The sequence below is a fragment of the Diadema setosum genome, chromosome 3 (assembly GCF_964275005.1).
Source record: "Diadema setosum chromosome 3, eeDiaSeto1, whole genome shotgun sequence".
Classification (NCBI taxonomy): Eukaryota; Metazoa; Echinodermata; class Echinoidea; order Diadematoida; family Diadematidae; genus Diadema; species Diadema setosum.
Window position 1 is genome coordinate 32,436,741 of NC_092687.1, and position 23,817 is coordinate 32,460,557.

A 23,817-nucleotide genomic window follows, 5' to 3' on the forward strand; every position below is an offset into this window, starting at 1 on the left:
ACAAACACTGCAGGATGTGTATTGTCTTGATTCTAGTACCGGTACCTAAGTGATGGCGGGTGTCGCCACAAGGCATAGCGTGTTTTGATAATCAATGCGACGTGCCTTTGGCCTGGTATTGACTTCACTGGAGGTAACTCCATCCAAAATCTTATATTCACTGATAATGTTCGTCATTGAATACTCGTAATATTCCAAAATGAAAATAGTAAAGCAATGAAAAACAAACAAACAAACAAGATAACTATGAGTTTACCATCTAAGTCAGTGTAAATATCGTCTTTTCTATCATGTTAGTTGGCAGAATGTCGTTACTGAAAACTACAAATGATCACCTTAAATTATTGATAGCAGAAACAATGGTAATATTCTCACTTACATTCAAACCACATTCCAAATGTATCTTGAATGGGGTGATGTCGGATCCGCCTCATGGAGTACACAACGTATTCCCTCGTACCTACTGGTACAGTAAGATATTGGGGTTATTGTTAACTGAGGAAATTTCTGTATGATAGAATGGTAATGTGAGGTCTTGTCATCGACATACTAGGCAATAAATGTGCCACATCGTTATTACCTCCGCCAAGGAGGGAGGTTATGTTTTCGTTACGGTTAGTTTGTTTGTTTGTTTAATTAGCTAGCAAGTTAGTTCGTTCTTGTGCAAAATAACTCAAAAAGTAGTTAATGGATTTCGATTTTGATTTTGACTTGCAGGAAAGGTTAAGAATGATACAAGTAACAGATTATTAAATTTTTGCAGTGATCCAAGAATTTCGGGGGAATTTATGAAGGATTTTGTTTTTATATTTGGCGGGTAGGCTAGCCGGGTTCACACGTACACCAATTAGCGGGATACAAATCTCGAGATTTGCATCGCGATCGTCATCCCGAGTTTTTTGCACGTGTGGACAGAAAAAACCCGAAAATTAGCGGGATAAGCATCGCGATGCTAATCCCAAGAAATCTTGAGCTGGTTCGTCAATTAGCGGGATAATTGGCCCCGCGCTGTAATGTGTGAACGGTCGGGATTAGAATCTCGAGTTTTTACATCCCATCATGCAATACGCACATCACAACAGCGAGGCCTCTGCGAAGAGGTCCTTCACCTCTTTGGAGCACAACAACAACAGCGCGCGAACCACACCACTGACGCGTAAAAGACAATGGACAAAGGTAAGTGCGCGCAGGCAGTGATAGAGAAGGGCGCTGTGTGACCCAGTTTGCAGGCTTTGCTGTTATCTCTATCGGCAATTAGCGGGATAATTCGGTACGTGTGGACGCTCGCCAAATTAGCGGGATACCGATCGCGATCGCTATCTCGCTAATTTGGTACGTGTGGACGCTCGCAAAAAAACTCGGGATGAGCATCGCGATCGTCATCCCGCTAATTTGTACGTGTGAACCCGGCTATTGGGAGTTCATGCTGCGCGTATTTCAGGTTTGCATGCGCGCACTTTAAAGTGCGTGCTCTAGTTTCTGCTAGGGCGAGGTGCGTCGCGCAGCTGAGGTTTTATGACGTAATGCCCCCGTCACACTAGAGGCAGAATGAGCCGGAATGCTGTCGGAATGAAAATTCTTCCTGCCCTCCTGCCTATTCAAAGTGCATTCTAAAAATTCTGACGAAATTCTGAGTGCGTTCCAGACATTCGGGCCCATTCTTGTGGCCAGGCCGAATGTTTTAAGCATGCTTAAAATATTCGAGGAGCATTCGAAGTCGAGAAATATCGATTTTTATTCGAAAGGTATCCTACCTGGACTCTGATTGCATTCTAAACATTCTGACGGCATTCTTACAGCATTTGAAACAATCTGATCTCGTTTGAGGGAGAATCGGAACGGTGGTGCACCTTAATTTCTGCCAAAATATCTCAAATGCTCAAATTTAATGTCATACAATTACCCCCAGTTAAATACTGGCTAGTGAAAAGGTTAGAGTAAAGATTACGATTAGGGTTAGCTTTAGAGTTAGAGTTTGGGTTAGGGTTAGGATGATGTTCACGATTAGGAGTAGGGTTACAGTCACGGAAAGGGTCTGGGATAATTGCCCAGGGGGTAACTAGCCTAGACACTCTCTTTCAAGAAGGCCTTGCTGGAGGACAGCAATCTGTAGCAAAGCAATATTATGGACCAAGGATGATCGGGTTGACACTGCTGAAAATCACTATTTTACACGCTATCGGAGACCATTCCGGCGGCATTCTTGACACACACGGGACATTCATGTTGCATTCTAAGTACATTTTAAGTGTATTCCAAATGTTCGGGCTGCATTCTGTTTGAATTCGTTAACATTCAAAGAATATTTGGTAGCCCCTTCCTGGAACGTTCTGACCGCATTCGAAATGAGTTTGTACTGCATGCGAGCGCTTTCCGACCATCAGACTTCGGGCAGCAATCGAACCGCGCTCGTGCGGCATTCGAAGTGCTTCTAAAGATTCTGACCCCGTTCTAACAGTATTCTGCATATTCCTAGAGCGTTCCAAGTACATTCGAGCAGCATTCGAGAGCTAATTCATTCGAAATGTGCAAGAATGATTCGAGAAGAATTCGAAGAAGTCCATTCCAAGTATTCGAACAGCATTCCCTACCAAACTGTTAGAATTCGAATTTTTCTCCCGAATGTGGCACAAATTCGGAAAATCTTTAATTCCGGCTGGTTCTGCTTGATTCGTGCTGATTCCGAATAAGTGTGACGGGGGTATTAAAAAGGCTTGTATATTGGGAAATCGGGCAATTTGTCAGCATATATGGGTGAAAATCACTGATCTCTATATGGAAGAGCCCAAAGAGCTTTTCCCCAGGTGGTGGAGAGGAAAAAAAAAAATCTCTTTAAGGAAGGATAAGATCATCCATGGAAATAGTTGCTTGGCGGAGGTCTGCGCTCTCAGAGTGCTTTTGTAGTTACGAGGTGTTGTTCTAGCGTTTCCATCAACAATGCATGTTGTATGTTTCATTCTTTGAATAAATTTCATTTGTTTTAAGGAAATGTTTGTCAGTTTGTCTATTTTTTTTAATGTCTTTGTCTATAGATTCGAAATCTCAAGTTGTCTTTCCGAAGTTTGGATGAGAGTCCTCGAGACCAATCCTCAATATGGGGTGACTTGAAACAATGGGTATTCACTATGCCAAGTCTTTCGAGCATCATTTTGACATGTCCTTGCCTGGACGGTAATTTCTTCTCGAGAGTCGTGGGCTCAGCATCAGCTTGTGAGGTATTGCATCAAATGGGACACGCATGATCTGCATTTGGCAGCTATGAATATGCATATCTGAATAAGTTTTTTACTTGATCTTTCATTTGATTTTAAAGACATTACAGAAAAGAATGGCTATATCCTTTTACAAATGATTCCTACTCTCAATGTGAAATTTGTTGAGTATATCTTATTCACATTGATCATTGCCTGTTAACATTAACTTTTTGTTAACTGTTATCATTTGTTGTACCCAACATTAAGGACGGCGAAGCGTGAGAACAAGAATTAGCGATGAAAGTTTTTCCTTCAAAGGAAACCTGTACCATCTTCGTATACAGAAACAATGCTAAGCAATTTCATTGTCGATGCAATCGCGTTTCCCACTGATATGTAGAGTAACAATTCATCATTATAGATATTATGAAGTGCATGATACGCATAAATCACTTTTACATAATTATGTCTTCCATATTTTGGCCTTGGATAGGTTCTCTAAAATCAGAGACTGCCCAACTATTGTTATGAGTTCTGCACCTAGATAACATTTTTTGTTTTTGTTTCAAGTTTCTTTCTTTCTTGAGCCCTGTTTCTGTCATTGTCGTAATAATCAACACGGGGCGTTGATTTTTCTTTTTCTCACGTTAGATGCATATGATAATGACATAACTAAGACTATATTAGCAAAATGCCAACAGTGAATATGAGCCACTGAATGTGCGTAACTATACAATTAAACATAACTAAAATAACTTATTGTCAACTTTGATGAAGAAAACTGGAACACGCTTAAAAGTTCAGATATGTATATAGCGTATCCGGGCAATTACCCCCAGAGGGCAATTACCCCCCGGCTAAATACTGGTAAGTGGTAAGGTTAGAGTTAAGATTAGGGTTAGGGTTAGGTTTAGTGTTAGGAGTTTGGGTTATGGTTAGGATTAGTTTCAGGATTAGGATTAGGATTAGGGACAGGGGAAGGGTCCGGGGTAATTGCCCAGGGGGTAATTGCCCTAGACCCGTATATAGACGTATAAGAAGACCATACGATTTCCTACATTCAGATTTCATAAAAACAAACAGTCACTTAATTTCGCACTGCCATTCCATAAGGTCATTGTCATAATCATTAAAGACGGGACGTTCATATATATTTATTTCACGTTTGATGTACTTTAGAATTTTATTTTCTCCAGTAAGGCTCTGCTATCAAAATGCTCAAAATATTGAACAAAATAAGAAAAAAATACACACAGGTATTATCACTTCTAGTCATGAAATGATAATGTCTATTAGCATTTATAACATGTAAATCCATTATTCTGTCTGTTACTTTACGTCATTATTAAAAAGACTCCTCCATACTACATTATTTTCAAAGATTTATTATATATATTTATCTTATACTGCAATATCATATGGAATTGCGAGGGTAAATAAATGTTTGGCTTTATGAAATCTGAATGTGATAAATAGTGTGATTATATTTTATGTCTAAAAATAAATAAACCGTTATGTTGGTTCCAGGTTTGGACTTTATTAGTATGTTTGTTTACTTAAAGTTAACGTATAATTGGTTGTGTGTTCATTACTGTTTAACTGATGTTTTATTTCTTTCTTTGTAAATGTTGCTTTTCTCATAACAGCTTGAATATAATATGAGTAATTACTCAAAACTGTCCCAATGGATATTCACCCTGACAAGATTTTCGAGCTTCAGAGTGAACTGCTCCTTCCTGAACGGTAATTTATTCAAGGCTGGTACCGTCGCAGCGTCATCCTGTAAGGTATGTCACATGGACTACAAAGTGTACCTACTATTCTAATTACATTTGCTCATCAACATCAGTCTCCTGGCACGTAATAGTTCTTGAGCTGTTTGAACCTCCGTATATATGTATTGGAAACGACATAAGCGACGGATATATTTGTTGCAGTGGAAAACGGTAGCGTCAACTCATAATATATACCAAATATGATCGGTGTATTAGATGATTATATAAAGTGTAGACCGAATGGACGCCGTGTAACTATAATGTTAGCACTGTTCTGACGATACAACCACTTTCGCACATATTTGATTAATCATCTTTTTTTTATATTAAAAAGTAAGACGGGGATTACACGAGTTGATGGTCATTTCCTGTAGCCTATAACCATTATAAAAAAGAAAATGACACGACATTTATCATACTATATGACCGTGCATCACATCCCTTCATTTTACGAGAGAACTTAATGAAAAATAATAATCAAAAAAAAAATAAACGGATCAACAAACTCAATCTTGAGTTTTTCTTGTTTCCTGAAAGAGCAATTCTTCTTGTGGATTATTATTAAGTTTTGGATCATAAAATGAATAAAAAAGTGTGTTTTCAATGGTTTTTTAAACCTTTTTTCTTTTTTGTAGAGTAGTGTGATCTGGTATGACTGACAGTCTGGCGGTCCCTTGTCACATTGCACGCTTTTTACTATCAACTCTAATCACTTTTGATAGCGAAACGCTACTGCTTTGAAAGCTGGCATTGGCCATGGACAGAATGTGCTAATAGATCATGGTCATTGTCTGAGTGATATCCCTTAATCGTTGTTCCTCTGATGGTTTACATCTTCTTTTCGTCCAATTCATTGCACGGCCAATTCGTAACACAGACAGCTTGGTAAAGATTAAGCACTTGAATAGACCCTGCACTTCAGAGCCTCTTTTCTGAGATCACCCTTTTCATAGTGTGTGGTTTCATTCTGATATTGTGATAGTTTAGGAGAGTCCATCTATATTGAGTTGTATTTCAATTTAAAACTTAGAGTCTGCTCTCTTTCAGGATTAGCCAATAACTCACAGTCCATCATTTCTAGCTTCTTTTTGTAGGTTTTGCGACGAAGGGTCATTTTGTTTTTTAGATTTTACAACTAACTTATTGGTTGTGTCAAAATATTCTTTGTCACTTCTCGATATTTCTGCTCCCAATTATCGCCAGTCACCTCACTATTTCGCACGGAACGTTGCTTGTTTAAGGTTCATTATATAATAGATAATAATAATAAGGTCTTATTTACCCAGGGTAGCCTCTTCAGTGTTGCCACTGCTCTACCAGAGGGCCCTGCTATTATCATTACCCTAGCGTTGCCAGGTACCCATTTATACACCTGGGTCGAGAGGGACACAGTGGGTAAAAACATCTTGTCCAAGGACGTAAGCACTGGACGGGATTCGAACTCGGGTCCTCCGATCAGGAGTCGGGAGTCTTATCCACTATGTAACAGCTCCCCCACTAGATCATTCCTTCATACAATGCAAAAATAAAAAGAATTACTAAAATATGTGTTATGTTTTTCCTTCCGTATAGGCCAATTTATTGCGTAGTTTGTGTTTTGTTTGATGTCAAAACCATCGAAAAGTAATCACAACTTATACAGATCAGATCCACTGTCTGTTCGTGTACGAGGAAGATTGATTTCAAGATGGTGCGTAGGTATTATTCTTACCTTTTTGCAGAGAGTCTAATGAATCTCTCAAAAGTCCCCTATTTACCAAAGGCGAATTTGTGTCCCTGAACGCACGTGAAGGAACACAGACAATCCTGTTGTCAGTGTTCACAGTTCATCAGTTCTCCGCAGACATGTATACTAGGGGATTCCGTGAAGCTACACGCAGTGTCCGCGAAAAATATATCCCCGACGACCAGATATACAGACCGATCTTGCAGTCAAGCCTGTAAGGCAATTTTACAAACGCGTGTATGTATTATTTAATTGGCATAGCGGTTGTGTTGTTGCTCTGCCCATGCGTCAAAATGGGTACAGTACCTCACAACGCTCGGGTTATAATAAAAACAGGGTCCTGTGGTAGACAAATGGCAACACTGAAGAGGCTATCCTGGATAATCAAGAACTTATAGTTATCCTCTTTTAACAAACAAACAAAAAAATTGCCTGACATGGAGTTTTAGTTATGGGCAGATTCTGAAAGAACAAATTCAAGGCTTAAAGATGATGCAAAAATCAATGCAAACGGACTCTCCTAAGGTTTTCAAATACTGGAAGAAATGTCATAGTATTGAAAAGTTTGAACTGAATAATGAGCTCTGAAGTATACAGGATTATTGAGGTTCTTAATCTTTAACAATCTGCGATAAATGTAGCTGTGCTTGAGTGGAATAAAAAACTGGATTTAAACCACTGGAACAACAACAGTAAAGGGATTATCAAATAAAACTGACATTTCCCATGCTCTATCATAACATTCTGTCCATTCTGATTAATGCTAAATTTCAAAGCAGTAGCATTATCTTTTTAAAAGTTAGTGGAGTTGTAATTGAAGAGTGTGTAAAGAATTGTAAATGAATAGAGACATCTGAACTTGACTAATCATACTGTATTTAAGCAAAAAAAAAAAAAAAAAAAAAAGGTCTCAGAAAATTTTGCTGAAATCACACTTTCCCATTCACTTTATGATCCCAAACTTGCAATGATGCCACAATAAAAGACTCCTACATCTTACGAGTTTTCTTGTGTGGTCAGGTTTCTGTATGAACGTTTTATTTGACTAAAGACATCCAATACGTCATTGTTTTTTGGCAAGGTTTACGCAATGATTTTGCCTTTTTGTTGTTGTTACTTTCTTTTCTCCAGATACAATATTTGAAGTTGTCTTTAGAGTTGTGGGATGACTGTTCTAAACATCAATCCTCGATCGGAGATGATCTGGCTCAATGGGTATTCACTCTTCCGAATCTACTGACCTTCAATCTGCGATGCCCTTACCTGGACAATGATTTCCTCTCAACAGCAATCTCCTCGGCAACATCATGTCAGGTACATCACTTCAGGACCATGCATAATTTACATAACATTAACTTTTGGTTGCTGAAGTTCATGTATGTCTGAACTATTTGTGTAGACACGGCAGCTGAGACAACGTACTTGGCCGTGTAGCCATCCAGTATGGATTTGATCCGTAGCGGCATGGAGGAAAAATAGTCGTGATATTGCATTCCAGAAAACTGTGGGTTACAATCTATGATGATCTATTCAGCTATATGTCCATGGGAGTGTAAAAGGGGCATTAAACGAACACGATGTTTGCATACGACGCGCTGCTCTTTGCATGTTACTATGTTTTTGTTCCCTGTCCCTCGCCCTTCTCGAAACTATTAATTTTGGCTCTTCACAAATAAGCCCCCTTTGAATTGAATTCATTTTTTGTCCCCGCCGAACGAGTTCGAGCAGGGGACTATGAAACGGGCTCCGTACGTGTGTGTGTCCGTGTGTGTGTCCGTGTGTCCGTGTGTCCGTGTGTGCGTCCGTGTGTGCGTCCGTGTGCGATCAAAATCTTCAATTTGCTACTTCTCTGTCATTTATGAACAAATTTTGATTCTGTTTGCTTTATATGATAGCACTACATGGGAGCTTTGAAACTTCTACACAGAATTGAGTATATGAATATAAGAACGACCCAAGTCCATGGAAGATCATTTCGAGTAACTAAAAAGAACTTCATATCATCTTTATTTGTCCAATAATATTCTATTTAACTGTGATGGGAAGGCAACATTGTATATACAAATTAGAACATGTATCATTATGACAATTAACATTTACATTACTTGTGGAGAGGCCATTTTGTGTGGTGGACTTGGGTCGTTCTTTGATTCATATACATGATATTCTGCTATAGAGATGGGAGAAGGATGAGAGAGGGCGCTATTATATGAATGTAAGAATGACCCAAGTCCTTCATTCTTACATTAATATAAGATTTAACTCTTTAACATTTCAGGCACTTCCGGGGGTAATTAGGATTTATCATTTATACACAAGATGAGTTTATGCATAAGCTACAATTTCCCATGTCAAACTGAATTTGGCCAAAAATTGGACTTGGGTCGTTCTTATATTCATATACTCAATTTCAGTTGTGACCTTTGACCTTGACCTTTGACCTATATTGTACATTTTGCTACAAAATGCTACTCCTTCGCCATTTCTAACCCGATTTCGATTCCGTTCGCTTTATGTGATGGCGTTAGGTGAGGGCTTCAAAACTTCTACACATAATTTTGACCCTTGACTTCTTTGACCACTGACCTTGATTTTTTGACCTGTATTGTACATTTTGCTACAAAATGCTACTCCTTCGCCATTTCTTACCCGATTTCGATTCCGTTTGCTTTATGTGATGGCACTAGGTGAGGGCTTCAAAACCCCTACGCAGAATTTCGACCTTTGACTTCTTTGACCTTTGACCTTGATTTTTGACCTATATTGTATATTGGCTACAAAATGCTACTCCTTCGCCATTTCTAACCCAATTTCGACTCCGTTTGCTTTATGTGATGGCACTAGGTGAGAGCTTAAAAACTTCTACACAGAATTATGACCTTTGACTTCTTTGACCTTTGACCGTGATTTTTTACCTATATTGTACATTTTGCTACAAAATGCTACTCCTTCGCCATTTCTAACCCGATTTCAATTCCGTTTGCTTTATGTGATGGCACTAGGTGAGGGCTTCAAAACTTCTACACAGAAATTTGACCTTTGACTTCTTTGACCTTTGACCTTGATTTTTTACCTATATTGTACAATGGCTACAAAATGCTACTCCTTCGCCATTTCTAACCCGATTTCGATTCCGTTTGCTTTATGTGATGGCGTTAGGTGAGGGCTTCAAAACTTCTACACATAATTTTGACCCTTGACTTCTTTGACCTTTGACCTTGATTTTTGTCCTGTATTGTACATTTTGCTGCAAAATGCTACTTCCGACGGGGACATATATTACGCACCGCGTAACTTTCTACTTTTCCTTCTTTTTATTCAATTACAAAGCTTTAAGTGTGTGCACAGTTCTGGTCGAGGTGAGGATTTAGCATTTTACGTTTTGTGAGAAATTAGGAAACCACTCAATGTCAAAGAGCATGCAATTCTAAGGGGTATCAAAAGTTTGTTTGATGAAAATCGATTTTGAAATGGCTGAGATATCCAAAATCAAGGGGAAACAAAGAGATCCTAGTAAAACGGCGTGGCCTGTCAACTTTATTATTATCCCTTTTTTGAGATATTTCAGCCATTTCAAAACCGATTTTCATCAAATAAATTTTGAATCCTTCTTAAAATAACATGCTCTTTCATATTTCATGAGAGGTTTCTCATTATCTCAATGAGGAATGTTCAAAACATGAATCCCCACCTCAACCACTACTGTACAGGGGTGGTATTCTGAGACCGTTTTATCTCTGTTGTAACTTCTGTTGTAACTTATGTTGTAACTGTGTTTTATCTTGCGCTCTCTTTGCCTGCCCATACCATTGTCTTTTGGTATGCGCACGCGCGTAACTTTGGGCGCAAATCTATGCACCCATTAGATTACACGGTATTCTGAAAACTGTTTAATCTTGTGTTGTAACAAATCGGTATTCTGAACACCGTTTTATCTCTGTTGTAACTTCTGTTGTAACTTCTGTTGTAACTGTGTTTTATCTTGCGCTCTCTTTGCCTGCCCATACCATTGTCTTTTGGTATGCGCACGCGCGTAACTTTGGGCGCAAATCTATGCACCCATTAGATTACACGGTATTCTGAAAACTGTTTAATCTTGTGTTGTAACTCATACCACGCGCAAATTTAGGCTTCTGAGATAAAACAGGGTGGAAGATGTTTTAACTCTGTAGTAACTTTCGTTTTAACTTCTGTTATACCCCGTCTTAACAGGCCACAAAACGCAGGGTAGCCTCGTAGTAGCTTCGGGTGAAGATTCTTCCCCTGGGAAGATTGTGCCTGTTAAGACGCAACACAGTGGACAGGCTCAGGGTAGCCGCGGGGCAGCCTCGGGCGAAGTCTTAAAAAACGCAGGGTAACCTCGGGGTATCCTCGGGTGAAGAATCTTCCCCGGTGTCTGTTAAAGTGAAAACAAAGTTCTGGTAAGGGCCTGAGAACCCGTCTGGCACCATTTCATATTTGCTTGCAATATATCGAAAGAGTCTACAAAGAAACTTACCTGGCTGACGCGGTTTGCCGGAATGATGAGTCGTTTTGGAGTATTTTGAGAAAAATAATAAAAGTCGGTAGACCGACTTTTTTTCCAGAAGGCTCCAGACTAACTCGGTCTCAGGGAAAACTCGACCCTATTTCAGACAATTTACACACAGTTCGTGATCGCTATGTTCATCAGTACTCTATTGACCGATTCTGTGACGCGTTATGTGTATTTTTGGCATGGGCAGCGCCATTACTGCGGTGTCTCAGCCGACCCCCCCTTCTCTCTCCCCACCCCTCTCACGCGCGCTTAATGAGAAACTGATGCATGGTTGTTTTAGCCAATGGGCGTCTCGTACTGAGTGCGCGAATGCTTGCTTAGTGCGCGAACCTTTGTTACAAGTGCGCGATAAACATGTTGCCCGTGGGGTGGGGGAGAGCAGGGGGGGGGGGGGTCGGCTGAGACACCGCAATTTGAGCTCATCGCAAGCCGTGACGTAACAAAAGACTAATCAAAATGGCGGCATATAATGTGCGCGCAACTGGCTATAAAGCTAAGCGTGGGTTGTGAATGGGCTTGATCAATCTACCTATTTATATCTGTGGGTTGAGCTCATGGCTGCGCCCATTGCCATAAAATGTCTGCTGCCCTCAACGAACCCGAATCGGTCAATACTACGGGTACCAAACGAGGCCTTGATGAGCAGACAGAAAAGTGCGTGCTAATCCTGTACAAAACAAATGGACAGCGCGCGGTCCTCAAGCCTATAGTATACGCACATCACCTCAGTTGCTGAGACGCGCGGTCTTTGAAGTTTTTGTTGTTGTTTATCAAGTGTCTTTGATTGTTTTTAGAGGTGCTTGAGAGGCGCACACTAATTTTGCATGCGCGCCAAAGAGGTTTTTGATGCGCGCGTTGTAACAACTCGGAACATTACTGCGAGTAGCCAGAACGCTACAATGTAGTTTATACAGGCCGCTCCCATATGCATAGTACAACGCTGTACAATCCAGAGGGACAACCAATACAACTCATCCCGCCGTCAAGCAAAGCGAGGCCGAGTTATCCCCGAGTCCAAGTCTAGCCTGACCCCGTTCGGGTAAGTTCTGAGACTGAACGTTTTTCGTTAATATTTCCCATTTTCGTCGTTACCCATCGAATATCTTGTTATTACAGCGTTATTCCGCACATTTCCTAGGCATACGTTCACATTTTGGAGCAAAATTTGACAACTTTTGCAGGCGTACCAGAACTTTCTTTGGGCTTTAAGACGCAACACAGTGGACAGCCTCGGCAACGGCGTAAATCCATACTGAGGAGTGGGGGGGGGGGGGGATGATCGGCGATAGTCACCATCACCACGATTACAAGCCCATAACCGAACCGGCGCAGCCTTGAGGGGGACGGGGGGTGAGAGAAGCTTGGTAACCCCCCCCCCCCCCGCCCCCCCCCCCCCACACACACACACACACTTTACAGGGATCGGATGTCTCACTCTTTTGCATGAAATATAAAGTGGGAGGAGAGTGATATATTTCTGACAAACTGTTACAAGCGAGCTTGAAAATTGTGACATTTTACAGTCCCAAAACTGCAGTTTGTGACTGTATTTTGTCCGCTTTGGAAATTAAGGGGGGGGGGGGCCACCGGGTGAAACTGCTGGCAATTACTACTGACAGCAACATCAAGAGAATGGCATAACAATTAAATGCGAGCGAGCGAAGCGAGCGAGCTTGAAAATTTTGGCATTTTACAGTAAAAAAACTGCCGTTTGTAGCTTTATTTTTAGCTTTGGAAATTAAGGGGGAGCACCGGGCGAAAACTGGTGGCAATTACTGGCAGCAACATCATGAGAATGGCATAATGATTAAATGCGAGTGTGCGAAGCGAGCGAGCTTGAAAATTTTGACATCTTACAGTCCCCAAAACTGCCATTTGTAGTTATATTTTTCGCTTTGGAAATTAAAGGGGACGCACCGGGCACAACTGCTGTCAATCACTGGCAGCAACATCAGGAGAATGCCATAGCGATTAAATGCGAGCAAGCGGAGCAAGCGAGCCTTAAAATGTTGACATTTTGCAATCCCAGACAATGTCGTTTGTAGCTGCATTTTTTCGCTTTGGAAATTAAGGGGAGGCACACTGGGCGAAAACTGCTGGCAATTACTGGCAGCAACATCAGGAGAATGGCATAATGATTGAGCGAGTGAGCGGAGCGAGCGAGCTTCAAAATTTTTGACTTAAACAGTCCCAAAACTGCCGTTTGTAGCTTTATTTTTAGCTTTGGAAATTAAGGGGGGCACCGGGTGAAACTGCTGGCAATTACTGACAGCAACATCAAGAGAATGGTATAACAATAAAATGCGAGCGAGCGAAGCGAGCGAGCTTGAAAATTTTGGCATTTTACAGTAAAAAAACTGCCGTTTGTGGCTGTATTTTTTCGCTTTGGAAATTAAGGGGGCGCACAGGGCGCAACTGCTGGCAGTTCGTACTGGCAGCAACATCAGGAGAATGGCATAACGATTAAATGCGAGCGAGCGAAGCGAGTGAGCTTGAAAATTTTGACATTTTACAGTCCCCCAAACTGTCATTTGTGGCTGTATTTTGTCGCTTTGGAAATTAAGGGGGAGCACCGGGCGAAAACTGCTGGCAATTACTGGCAACAACATCAGGAGAATGGCATAATGATTAAATGCGAGCGAGCGAAGCGAGCGAGCTTGAATATTTTGACATTTTACAGTAAAAAAACTGCCGTTTGTGGCTGTATTTTTTCGCTTTGGAAATTAAGGGGGCGCACAGGGCGCAACTGCTGGCAATTCGTACTGGCAGCAACATCAGGAGAATGGCATAATGATTAAATCCGAGCGAGCGGAGCGAGCGAGCTTCAAAATTTCGACTTATTACAGTCCCAAAACTGCCGTTTGTAGCTTTATTTTTAGCTTTGGAAATTAAGGGGGAGCACCGGGCGAAAACTGCTGGCAATTTATGGCAGCAACATCATGAGAATGGCATAATGATTAAATGCGAGTGTGCGAAGCGAGCGAGCTTGAAAAATTTTGACATCTTACAGTCCCCCAAACTGCCATTTGTAGCTATATTTTTTGCTTTGGAGATTAGGGGGGGGGGGGGCGCACCGGGCGCAACTGCTGTCAATCACTGTTAGCAACATCAGGGGAATGGCTTAGCGCTTAAATGCGAGCGAGCGGAGCGAGCGAGCTTTAAAATTTTGACATTTTACACCCCCAAACTGCCGTTTTTAGCTATATTTTTGCGATTTGGTTTGTCCCACTTTTATGGGGGAACCACCCCCCCCCCCATCGACGCCTCTGCATATGAGGGAGCTTTTGTTAAGTGAAAGATATGCTGCACACTCTTTGACAAATTAGGGAAATATACGTCAATCTCAACAGTGTACTTTGTCTTATCGAAAGGGATCCAGTATAGCGGAGCTTTTGCATGTTTATGATTGCAATTCAACGATTTGGTGCATAGTTCTGGCGGTATTTGGACAATAATTCCATTAAGAAAGTTCGAAATTTGTCCTCATCTCGGAAATTGCTTGGGGGATAAATGATTTGCCTGCCTAAACACTTTCGTAGGGGCGGGGCAAATGCCCTTTGCCCCCCCCCCCCCCCCGAGATATTTTCGACGCCCCTGATCTTCCCTGGGTATACCCATAGATGTATCTTGACTGAATTATCAGTCACTGTCGTTCCTCATGAATGATTCAGGAAATGGAGGGGGTTCAATTATGGCAATATAGTTTTGTTATTGTTTGCTTGTTTGTTTTCGTACATATTTTGCAGATGGTCCCAAGTTACTCTCGTCTTAGCATGTTTACATGTAGGCCTACACTATTTGACGTTGTCAACGTCTGAGCCATACCTTACAGTGTATGTCCATGTCCGCGAGCGAGCGAAGCGAGCGAGCGCTTGAGAAAATTATGCATTCGATTTCCTACAAGATAGAATACTGTTCAGCTCTGTTACCTGTCTGAAGGCCGGCGTACAAACGTCATGCAATATGCCAAAATTGATACAATCACATTTCTGCTTCCTCCATTTCTTTTCTTCAAAATTCAGGGGGGGGGGGATGATTGTACAGGCCATCCCCCCCCCTCCTCCATTTAAGGGGGGATATATCCCCCCCCCCATCCCCCCGGGATTTACGCCCATGAGCCTCGGGGTAGCCGCGGGTAACCTCGGGCAAAACCTTACCCTTCTATCGACAAGGGTAGACGCGGGGTAGCCTCGGGCGAACCGCCGAAGGCTACCCGGTGATGGTGTCTGTTAAGTCGCTCGCGGGGTGAATCTTCCCCCGAGGCGTAACGTGACATGTGTTAAGTCAGGTGACCAGCACTGCGCCACACAAATCCACGAACTCTCCCTTGTATTGGTAATATCAAAGAATGAAAACATTCTAGGATTCAAAGTGTGAAATGCTTTTTTGTAACACCTATGTATTTTGTATACAGTCGTAACACTCCTCGAGTTATGTGGGTTCAACAGTATGGTAATAGACGTGCTCTGATTAAACATTTAGTTGACTTCATGACTTCTACTTTCTTTACTTCTTTTTGAAAAATCCTTATGAAAAGATATAAAAAGAAAGGCGCTTTCGCAGTAAACATATTTTAAGTTGGTCTAATATACATCGTGTATTGAAACGCCTCGGTAGATACTATAGTTCCCACATGCCTGTGTCAGCAGTTTGACCAGTACACACTCACACATTAGTACGCAACCACATGCTAGTGCAATGACAATGATGTGCATGTAAAATGCTTTGTTTTTAGCGTACCTGAAATGTGATTGGCCAAGGAGAGCGTATCCTCCCCGGAGAAAGTTTTCGAGCAATGCTTGTTAAAACGTGGCACTTTGGCAATTAACCCGTGTTTTATGGAATCTGTGGAATGTGATCTTCGCCGGCGAATACCCGGGCGCGCCCGGGGAAGGTTTGTTAAGACGGAGCTATTGAGAACGTGTACTCCCCGGGGAAGGTTTGCGAGCAATGCCTCATAAAACGGGGTACTCTGTGTTTCATGGAATCTGTGGAATGTATATCTTTGCCGGGCGCGCCCGTGGAGAAGGTCTGTTAAGTCGGGGCTTTAGATAATTTCCCAAGTAAATATTGTGGTATGCGAGTTCAAAATAAAAAAAAATCAAATGTAAGAACAATGTTTGCATAGAATGGCAAAAGATAAAGCAGTTTGACAAAATAGTAAAATCATTCCACAATACAAAATTTAACAATAACCTTGGAAGTATACGCATAGCATAATATGCACATGGGTAAAAACACAAACACATGAACAGAGAGGTTACTGGCACCACCGGCAGTTTGTGTTAAGCAGTAAAACACAAACTCATTCATAAATTATTCATAAATACAAAATGTCATATACCCCCTACCATGCCAACAATCTTCTTCTAGAAAGTTTCTTCTGAATTTAACAGATTGTTATACATATTTATAAAAAAGAAAAATCATTTAACTCTGTTTATGGTACTGTCTATGATTATTCATTTTCCAAAATATTTACCTTTCTTTTTTTTTACATGATTGCACTATCTTCACCCATACGAATTCATCTTCATTACCTTTAGGTGTTTCAAAAATATTAATAAAATGCTTGCTTTTCAAGAAATTTCAAAAAGCAGACATTGGGTACTATTTTTTCCCAAAATAAATATCAGGAAGACAGTTAATCTTCTGAATAGCGTGAGTGCCGTTAACAACTAATAATCAACAAACACAATAGAATGTGATAATTTCTCATCCCTCTAATAGACAAACCTGTACAGATAATAACAGTAATAATAATATTAATGATAATAATGATAATAACAATGATAACATAGTGGCACTGCAAGGCCCTAGTTTGATAAAATAAGAATAAAAAGACTCCATTTAAGAGAGCTTCTCGATTCCCCCTACTGGCCAACTCTCCGTCAAACCTTTATGATCAAGCTTCTGTTCTAACTTTAGTTACGAGTATCTCTGGTTCTCTTTACCTGCGCATGCCATTGTTCTATTTGTGCGCACTCCAGAGAATGAGCGCAGAGTTAAGCAAGGCGCATTTGCCCAAGGGAGAAATCTTATTGGTTAAAATGTCTTTGATGCTATTGGATATGATTTTTTGGGTGGGCATGGCTTTCGCGACTTACAACACCGCTAAAACAGTTCTCCGAATACCAATTTACAACTGTTTCAGCGGTGTTGTAAGTGACGGACTTACAACAGAAGTTACAACACAAGTTACACCAGAGATATAAAACGGTGTTCAGAATACCACCCCTGTCCCTTTTACCTAATAAAATGTCTATAAATGGACTATTGATTAACCTATAATATTTTTTCATGATTTGGTTTGGAGCTCTAATCTCTAATCTCTCTATATCACTCAAACAGCCTTGAACATGCTTTGTCGCTGAATTTTGTTATCTGAAACAAGTCCTGATAAGTACACCATAATACATTTTAAGGAGATACCACATTAACAATGCTTAAAAAACTGTGCACCATTTCAATTGAGATTATCCCAAATATTAAGTCCCTGTGAGAAATGAAAACAGAAAAAAAGGAATATAAAGAAAAAATGATAATAAATATGTAAAGAAGCTGCACCTGTGCAAATGATTTTTTTTTTTTTGCGTGTATTGATATGATTAATTATGGTTTTATTAGTAAATTTTTTACATCATTCTAACTCTTTTGAACTTTTCAATGTTCTGTTCTCCCACTTGTTTTGGCGAAAGGGTAATGTTTCAAACTGGCATCACATCGATAAAAACTGTGGGAGTATATTCTCAACCTGAAAGCTCACCCCAGGAGTCCCTTTAACCCCTTAGTACAATAATCAACGATACCACGGTCTTATACATTTAAAACAAACACAAGATCGGGTGGATACAACTAATTCCGTATAAGGGGCGGGGGAGGCCGCCTTTACGTTAATTTTCTGCTATTTCTTTTGTATCAACAAAATTATGCAAACAATAGTGAGGTTCACACCTAGATCCCTTTACTTCAAGGTTTTCAAAACTACGAGGTTTTGTAAACTACGAGGCACTAAACTCCAATTTAGCGTAGATGAGGACGCATGTAGTTTTGAAAACCACGACAAAACCTTAAGGCGAAGACACCACTACAACACCATAAGATTTCTTAGCGTTTTGTCGTAGTTTCGTTGTGGTTTTAGAAATGTCCCCCCCCCCTCCCCACAGGGCGCAACTATGAAAGATGTGAACGGAGTTTTGTTAACCACGACGCTCAATTTTTTTCCACAATAGCAGGCAACCCTATATGTGCGAACTAGGCGCCCTTTATTTTCTATCGCCGTTAGCATTACCTTGAGGTTTTGCTATATGCATGTAGGTGTGAACGGCATCGAAGTTTTTTCGTGGTTAGGGAAAGGAATTTTTACGCTTGTAGTTAGTATAACTACAAGTTTTGGGATAGGTGCAGACATGGCTAATAAAGAGGGGGCGCGCGTTCGGTGTTGGTGCGCTTGGTGTTGATGGGGATGGGGATACGAGGTCAAGGGGGCCTAGGTAATTGACAATGCCCTGCAGTATTTAGCAGCAAAAATAACAAACCAATGTGCATCGCTAATACTCCATTTCTCTCTTGCTAACCAATATTTTGAATGAATGACTGTCATTGGTCATAAGCGGTGGGGGGGGGGGGAATCCATTATGCGTGAACGGTTATAGATGGGGAGGGGTCACAATATCTCACAGGTGATTTCTTTCTTTTGTTTTTCTCTAACGAGCTTTATCTCATGATTTAATATCTTTTTCCTCTTTGTATCAAATTTTTGGCTATTTTTCTCTCTGTGAATTCTCCCTTAACGTGTCTCAAGAATACTGTCATATTCATTATTGTTTCTTCATTTTTTTCAATATAACTTCTAAGAGAAAAGGTGGAAAAGCAGCATCTGAATGTGCTGTATTTTCTCAATGCTGTAATTAAATCCATTACAGGAATTTCATTCTTGTATGTTCTTTATCAGGTAAGATAAATCTGATAATCTAATAGCTGATAAAAATCAAGACCGTCGATGAGTAATATGACCCCCTATACTAAACACACATTTGGTATTACCTTCGAGACGTTGTATAAGTAAAAGGTGTCATTTACAAGAATGAATATAAATATAGTGTTCAAAGCTATATGTCACTATGTACTTTCAAGCCCTGGTATTCAACATAATGCACGCATAGAATAGCACAGCATACCCACAGGTAGAGCACTGTTGAAAGGGATGTCAGAATTTCACGCCATTGCATACATTCTACAAAGTAACTTTGCTTTCAGATTAGTTGTCAAACACAATATTAGCTGTGAAGCTATTTATGTGAGAAATAGACTATACCTACAAAGTGTCTGTCCTTTATTCTAGGGACAATTTATGGCTCAAACTCAACACCCTAGCAGTAACGCACAGTACCGGTAACTAACAGTAAATGCAGTACGTGGGACTACGTGAGAGTCGCGTTATTTCTCCAGTTTCTCCGTCGTTTCACCTTTGCTCTTGTCTACTGTTTTTAATCCACGATCTTTCCCCTAGGATGGTTTGTTTTGTCAATGAATTCTCCTTCATTTTCCTACATTGCTTGATCGAAATGTGATGAGATTTTCAAGATATTGGTCAGATTTGCGTGGTGATTTTAGCAGAAAGCCAAAAAGCCAAAAGCCAACCTCAGTATTGTTAACAGATTAAGTCAGTATAGACAATGGTAGAGGGTCAAGCCAGTGCTGCTCTCTGATTGGTCAATTTCCCGATGATGTCATCGGAGTGGATGTTGTACCTTTTGCAACCCAACTATAATGGATGTAGTACCTTTGAAACCGAACTGATTTTTTAAATGTGATTTTTAAACACTTTCTGGTTGGAAATTCAGCTTTTCTTTAGTATATGTGTAAAGAGGTCCTAAAAATGAGTACATCAACACCAAAAAGTGTTTTTTGATGGAAAATGGATGGAATACCTTTTGCAACTGAGCTCTTCATACACTCAAGTCAAGAATAACTGAGTGGAGAGAGGAGAGAGAGAGAGAGAGAGAGAGAGAAACTCAAATTCAATTTAAATTCAAATTCAAAGAGGGAAGATAGAGGAAAGAATGAAGACAAATAAAGGAAAATGGTGCAGTGGTGCATTGGACACAATGTGACGTCTTTCTGTACAAAAAAAAAAAAGTTTGTGGGTATAATTCATGTGTCCTTATGCAATAGTTACGTTCAGTTTGGAGCCCTTACTGTAACGATAGAAGTGCAAATAGGAAAAAAAAATACAGATAATTACCAACATGCTCCAATATTTAGACATGAAGAGTTTGTTCGCAAAAACCGATAAGTCCATATTTGCCAAATGGAGATATTTGCGATTAAAGGTCTAGAAAAATAAAGGGAATAATAAGAATTTGTTTTTGCTTCTTTTGACCATAACTTGAAAAATGTACCTTTATATGTAGTGACTAATATATTTTTTAAAGGTATCATTTTGCACTTTGTGACAGAGACCGTACTTCAAAATCTTAAAAAATGGACATATCGGGGTTTTTTTTGCGAACAAACTCTTCACATTTATTTAATTAAGATATCTTATGTTCCGTTTTTTCTCATTTTTTAAGGTTAAATACATCCAAACATCAGGGTCATTCTAAAACATTTTGGGGTTTTCATGATGATAATCAGATGATTTTTTTTTTTTTTTTGCAGAAAAAATTGCTGTTTTGAAAGTATGAGTATCATTAAAACCTACTTTTTTAAACACAAAATGAGAAAATGGGTCAGAAGGAAATTCATAGTAAGAGTTTGTCATCCATAGCACTACTCGCTTTTGTAAAAATAACATTGGGTAGATTTACTTGGACGACAATTTCCCACACTATGCTGCAATGCGTAATGTTAGGATTTTATCAAGGCATATACACAAAACCACAAACACTTCTTGGAAACCAAGTTTCTCATTTCACCTAAGATTGCGATACCTCTAGAAAGGGAAATATGTACATTGTGTATAATGATAAATTCCAGGAAAATATGAATCAATAGCAATATCTAAGATATAAGTAGATTTCTTTTCAGCAAATGTCTGTCATTCAATAAATAAATATATATACATTTAATGTGTCAGTGAGACTTTCTCATACTTTATGAAAATGAAATAGTTCTGTATCATCTTCAAAAAGTAGCAAAGAAGGAAACAAGGACGAAACCAATATGGATCCTTGGGGGACACCACATGAAATATTGGATATGCAGGATACTGGAGAGGGAAATGTTACATGGTGTTTTCTGTTTGATAAATGATCACTGATTCAAAATAAGGCTTCGCCATGAACACAATATCTCATCAGTTTATTAATCAAAATGTCATTCATGATTAACGGTAGTAAATGCCTTTGAAAAATCCATGAAGACGTAAATCCGATGCTCTTTGTTGTTCAAACATACTGTCATCTAATTCAGTTATTGGATAATAACATGATCAGCAGAGTGTGCGTGTCATTTTTTTTTCGAGATCTGAATTGGTATTTGACAAGCAAATGACTTGTGTTTTTGGAAATACGTTTATAAATAACTCCTTTTTTTGTCGGATTTTAGACATACACAGTGATATGGATATGGGTTTCTAATTTGTCAAAAGTGAAGGATCGTGATTTTGGAAAATGAGAATAACTTTGACTATTTAAAAATGTACCGGCTAGACCTATATGAATAGATAAATGAAAAAAAAAATATATGTACATGAAAAGTTTACTATTTAATCATAATGGAGATATTTTTCTTCATTTATATACATTCTCTTAGTCCGTCGTTGACGCTTCTCCTGCAAGAATTTAACGTTGGCGTATATATATATATATATATATATATATTTATATATAAAGACTTGAAAAATTAGAAGGAAGAAACTACGGTACATGTATGCAAAAGTGATGTTACATTTTCTTTCGAGTTTTGTATTCTAATTTTGTGGCTACAATGTAAAATTAGTGTAAAATTCATCGGATATATGATTAGGTTCTGTACACTCTTTGCAATTTCTATAAAATACTGTTTGTTTATAATTTCTGCGTGTAATTTCATTTACTGTCTCCCGTAAACTATTTGTGACCTTGCATCACAAAACGAACAAAAAGTCGTACCTGTTGATATTATGTGAGGACTCAAAAAAGGTGCAACTGGTAAACAAAGTCAATCTTGAGTTTTTCATATTTTCTGAATGAGCTATCCTTCTTCTACATTAATATAAAGTTTGGGATCATAACATGATAGGGAAAGTGTGTATTCAGCAGTTTTTCTGCAACCTATTTTGGGGGGAGAATACAATCAGCAGAGTCCCCTTTTCAATTCTTGAAATCCTTTACACAAACTTCACTTTCAAGTCTAATAACTTTTGAAAGGATAATTCAGCCCCCTTTTGAAAGTTAGCATTAATCATGGACAGAATGTATTAATAGAGCATACTCGATTTCAGCTTAATCTGGTTTCACTGTTGTTGCTCAAGTTGTTTACTTCATATTTTTTTTTGTCCCTTCCACAGCACGGCTCCCACGGCTTGGTAAAGATTAAGCGTCTGAATAGACCCTGCACTTCAGAGACTCTTTTCTCAGTTCACACTTTTACAGAATGTGTGCTTTCTTTCTAATACATGTATTTAGAGGGATTAGGGGAGTCCATTTGAATTGAGTTATACATCATTTAAGAGCTTTATAGAGTCTGTTCTTTAAGAATCTGCCCTCAACTAAAAGTCAATTTCTGGCGACATTTTTTTTTTTTTTTTCGTTTTGTGATGCAGGGACACATTTACTCTTTTGATGTTTTTATTTTCGGGAATAATATATTTTGCCTGTACAAGGAATTAAAGTGCACAATTTATTTTGATATTTTGGTACTTCTAAAAATGTTAATCATAATAATTATGTGACCGTGCATCACAAAGCGAACAAAAGGTCGCACCCCTTGAATTTACGTGAGGACTCAAAAAATATGAAACAGGTCAACTAAGATTTAATCAATAATGAGTTTTACATATTTTCTGAAAGAGCCATTCTTCTTCTACATTATTTTAAGTTAGGATAAAAAAAAATGAATTGCAAAGTGCATTTTCAGCAGTTTTTCTCTACAACTGCTTTTTTGTAGAGTGGTATAAGATCAGGTCTGTCTTTAAATGTCCCCTTTACATTTCTTGATAACCTTTGCTCATTCTTCCCTCCTAATTCTAATAACTTTTGAAGGGATGATTGAGTATCTGAATAATCACTAGAACGACCCAAGTCCATGGAAGGTCATTTCAAGTAAACTTTAAAAATATATATCTTTTTTTTTTATTTGTCCAATGATATTCTATTTAACTGTGATGGGAAGGCAACAATGTATAAACAAGTTAGAACATACATTATTATGACAATTAACATTTGTGGAGAGGCCATTTCTTTTTTTTTTTCTTTTTTTTTTTTTGATGGACTTGGGTCGTTCTATGAATCATATGGACTTTGGTCGTTCTTTGAATCATATGTGACCCTGCACCACAAAACAAACAAAAAGTCGCCAGACATGATTTTTTAGTAAAGACAACATTCTGAAAGAGCAGACTTTAAAGATAGGGTCATCCCTTTTGCATGCAATTTTTTT

The 23,817-nt window shown here is 39.2% G+C and overlaps 2 protein-coding genes across 2 annotated transcripts in view; both read left to right on the forward strand.

Annotated features, from left to right (window-relative positions):
• Positions 1-23,817, forward strand: part of LOC140246789 (uncharacterized) — a 246,896-nt gene that overhangs the window by 24,806 nt on the left and 198,273 nt on the right. The window lies entirely within an intron of this gene.
• The window catches only part of LOC140226628 (uncharacterized), a 58,551-nt gene that overhangs the window by 13,356 nt on the left and 21,378 nt on the right, over positions 1-23,817 (forward strand). Inside the window, 1 exon segment of the mRNA XM_072307077.1 lies at positions 7,827-8,009. Within this exon segment, the coding sequence (XP_072163178.1) occupies positions 7,827-8,009 (183 nt within the window).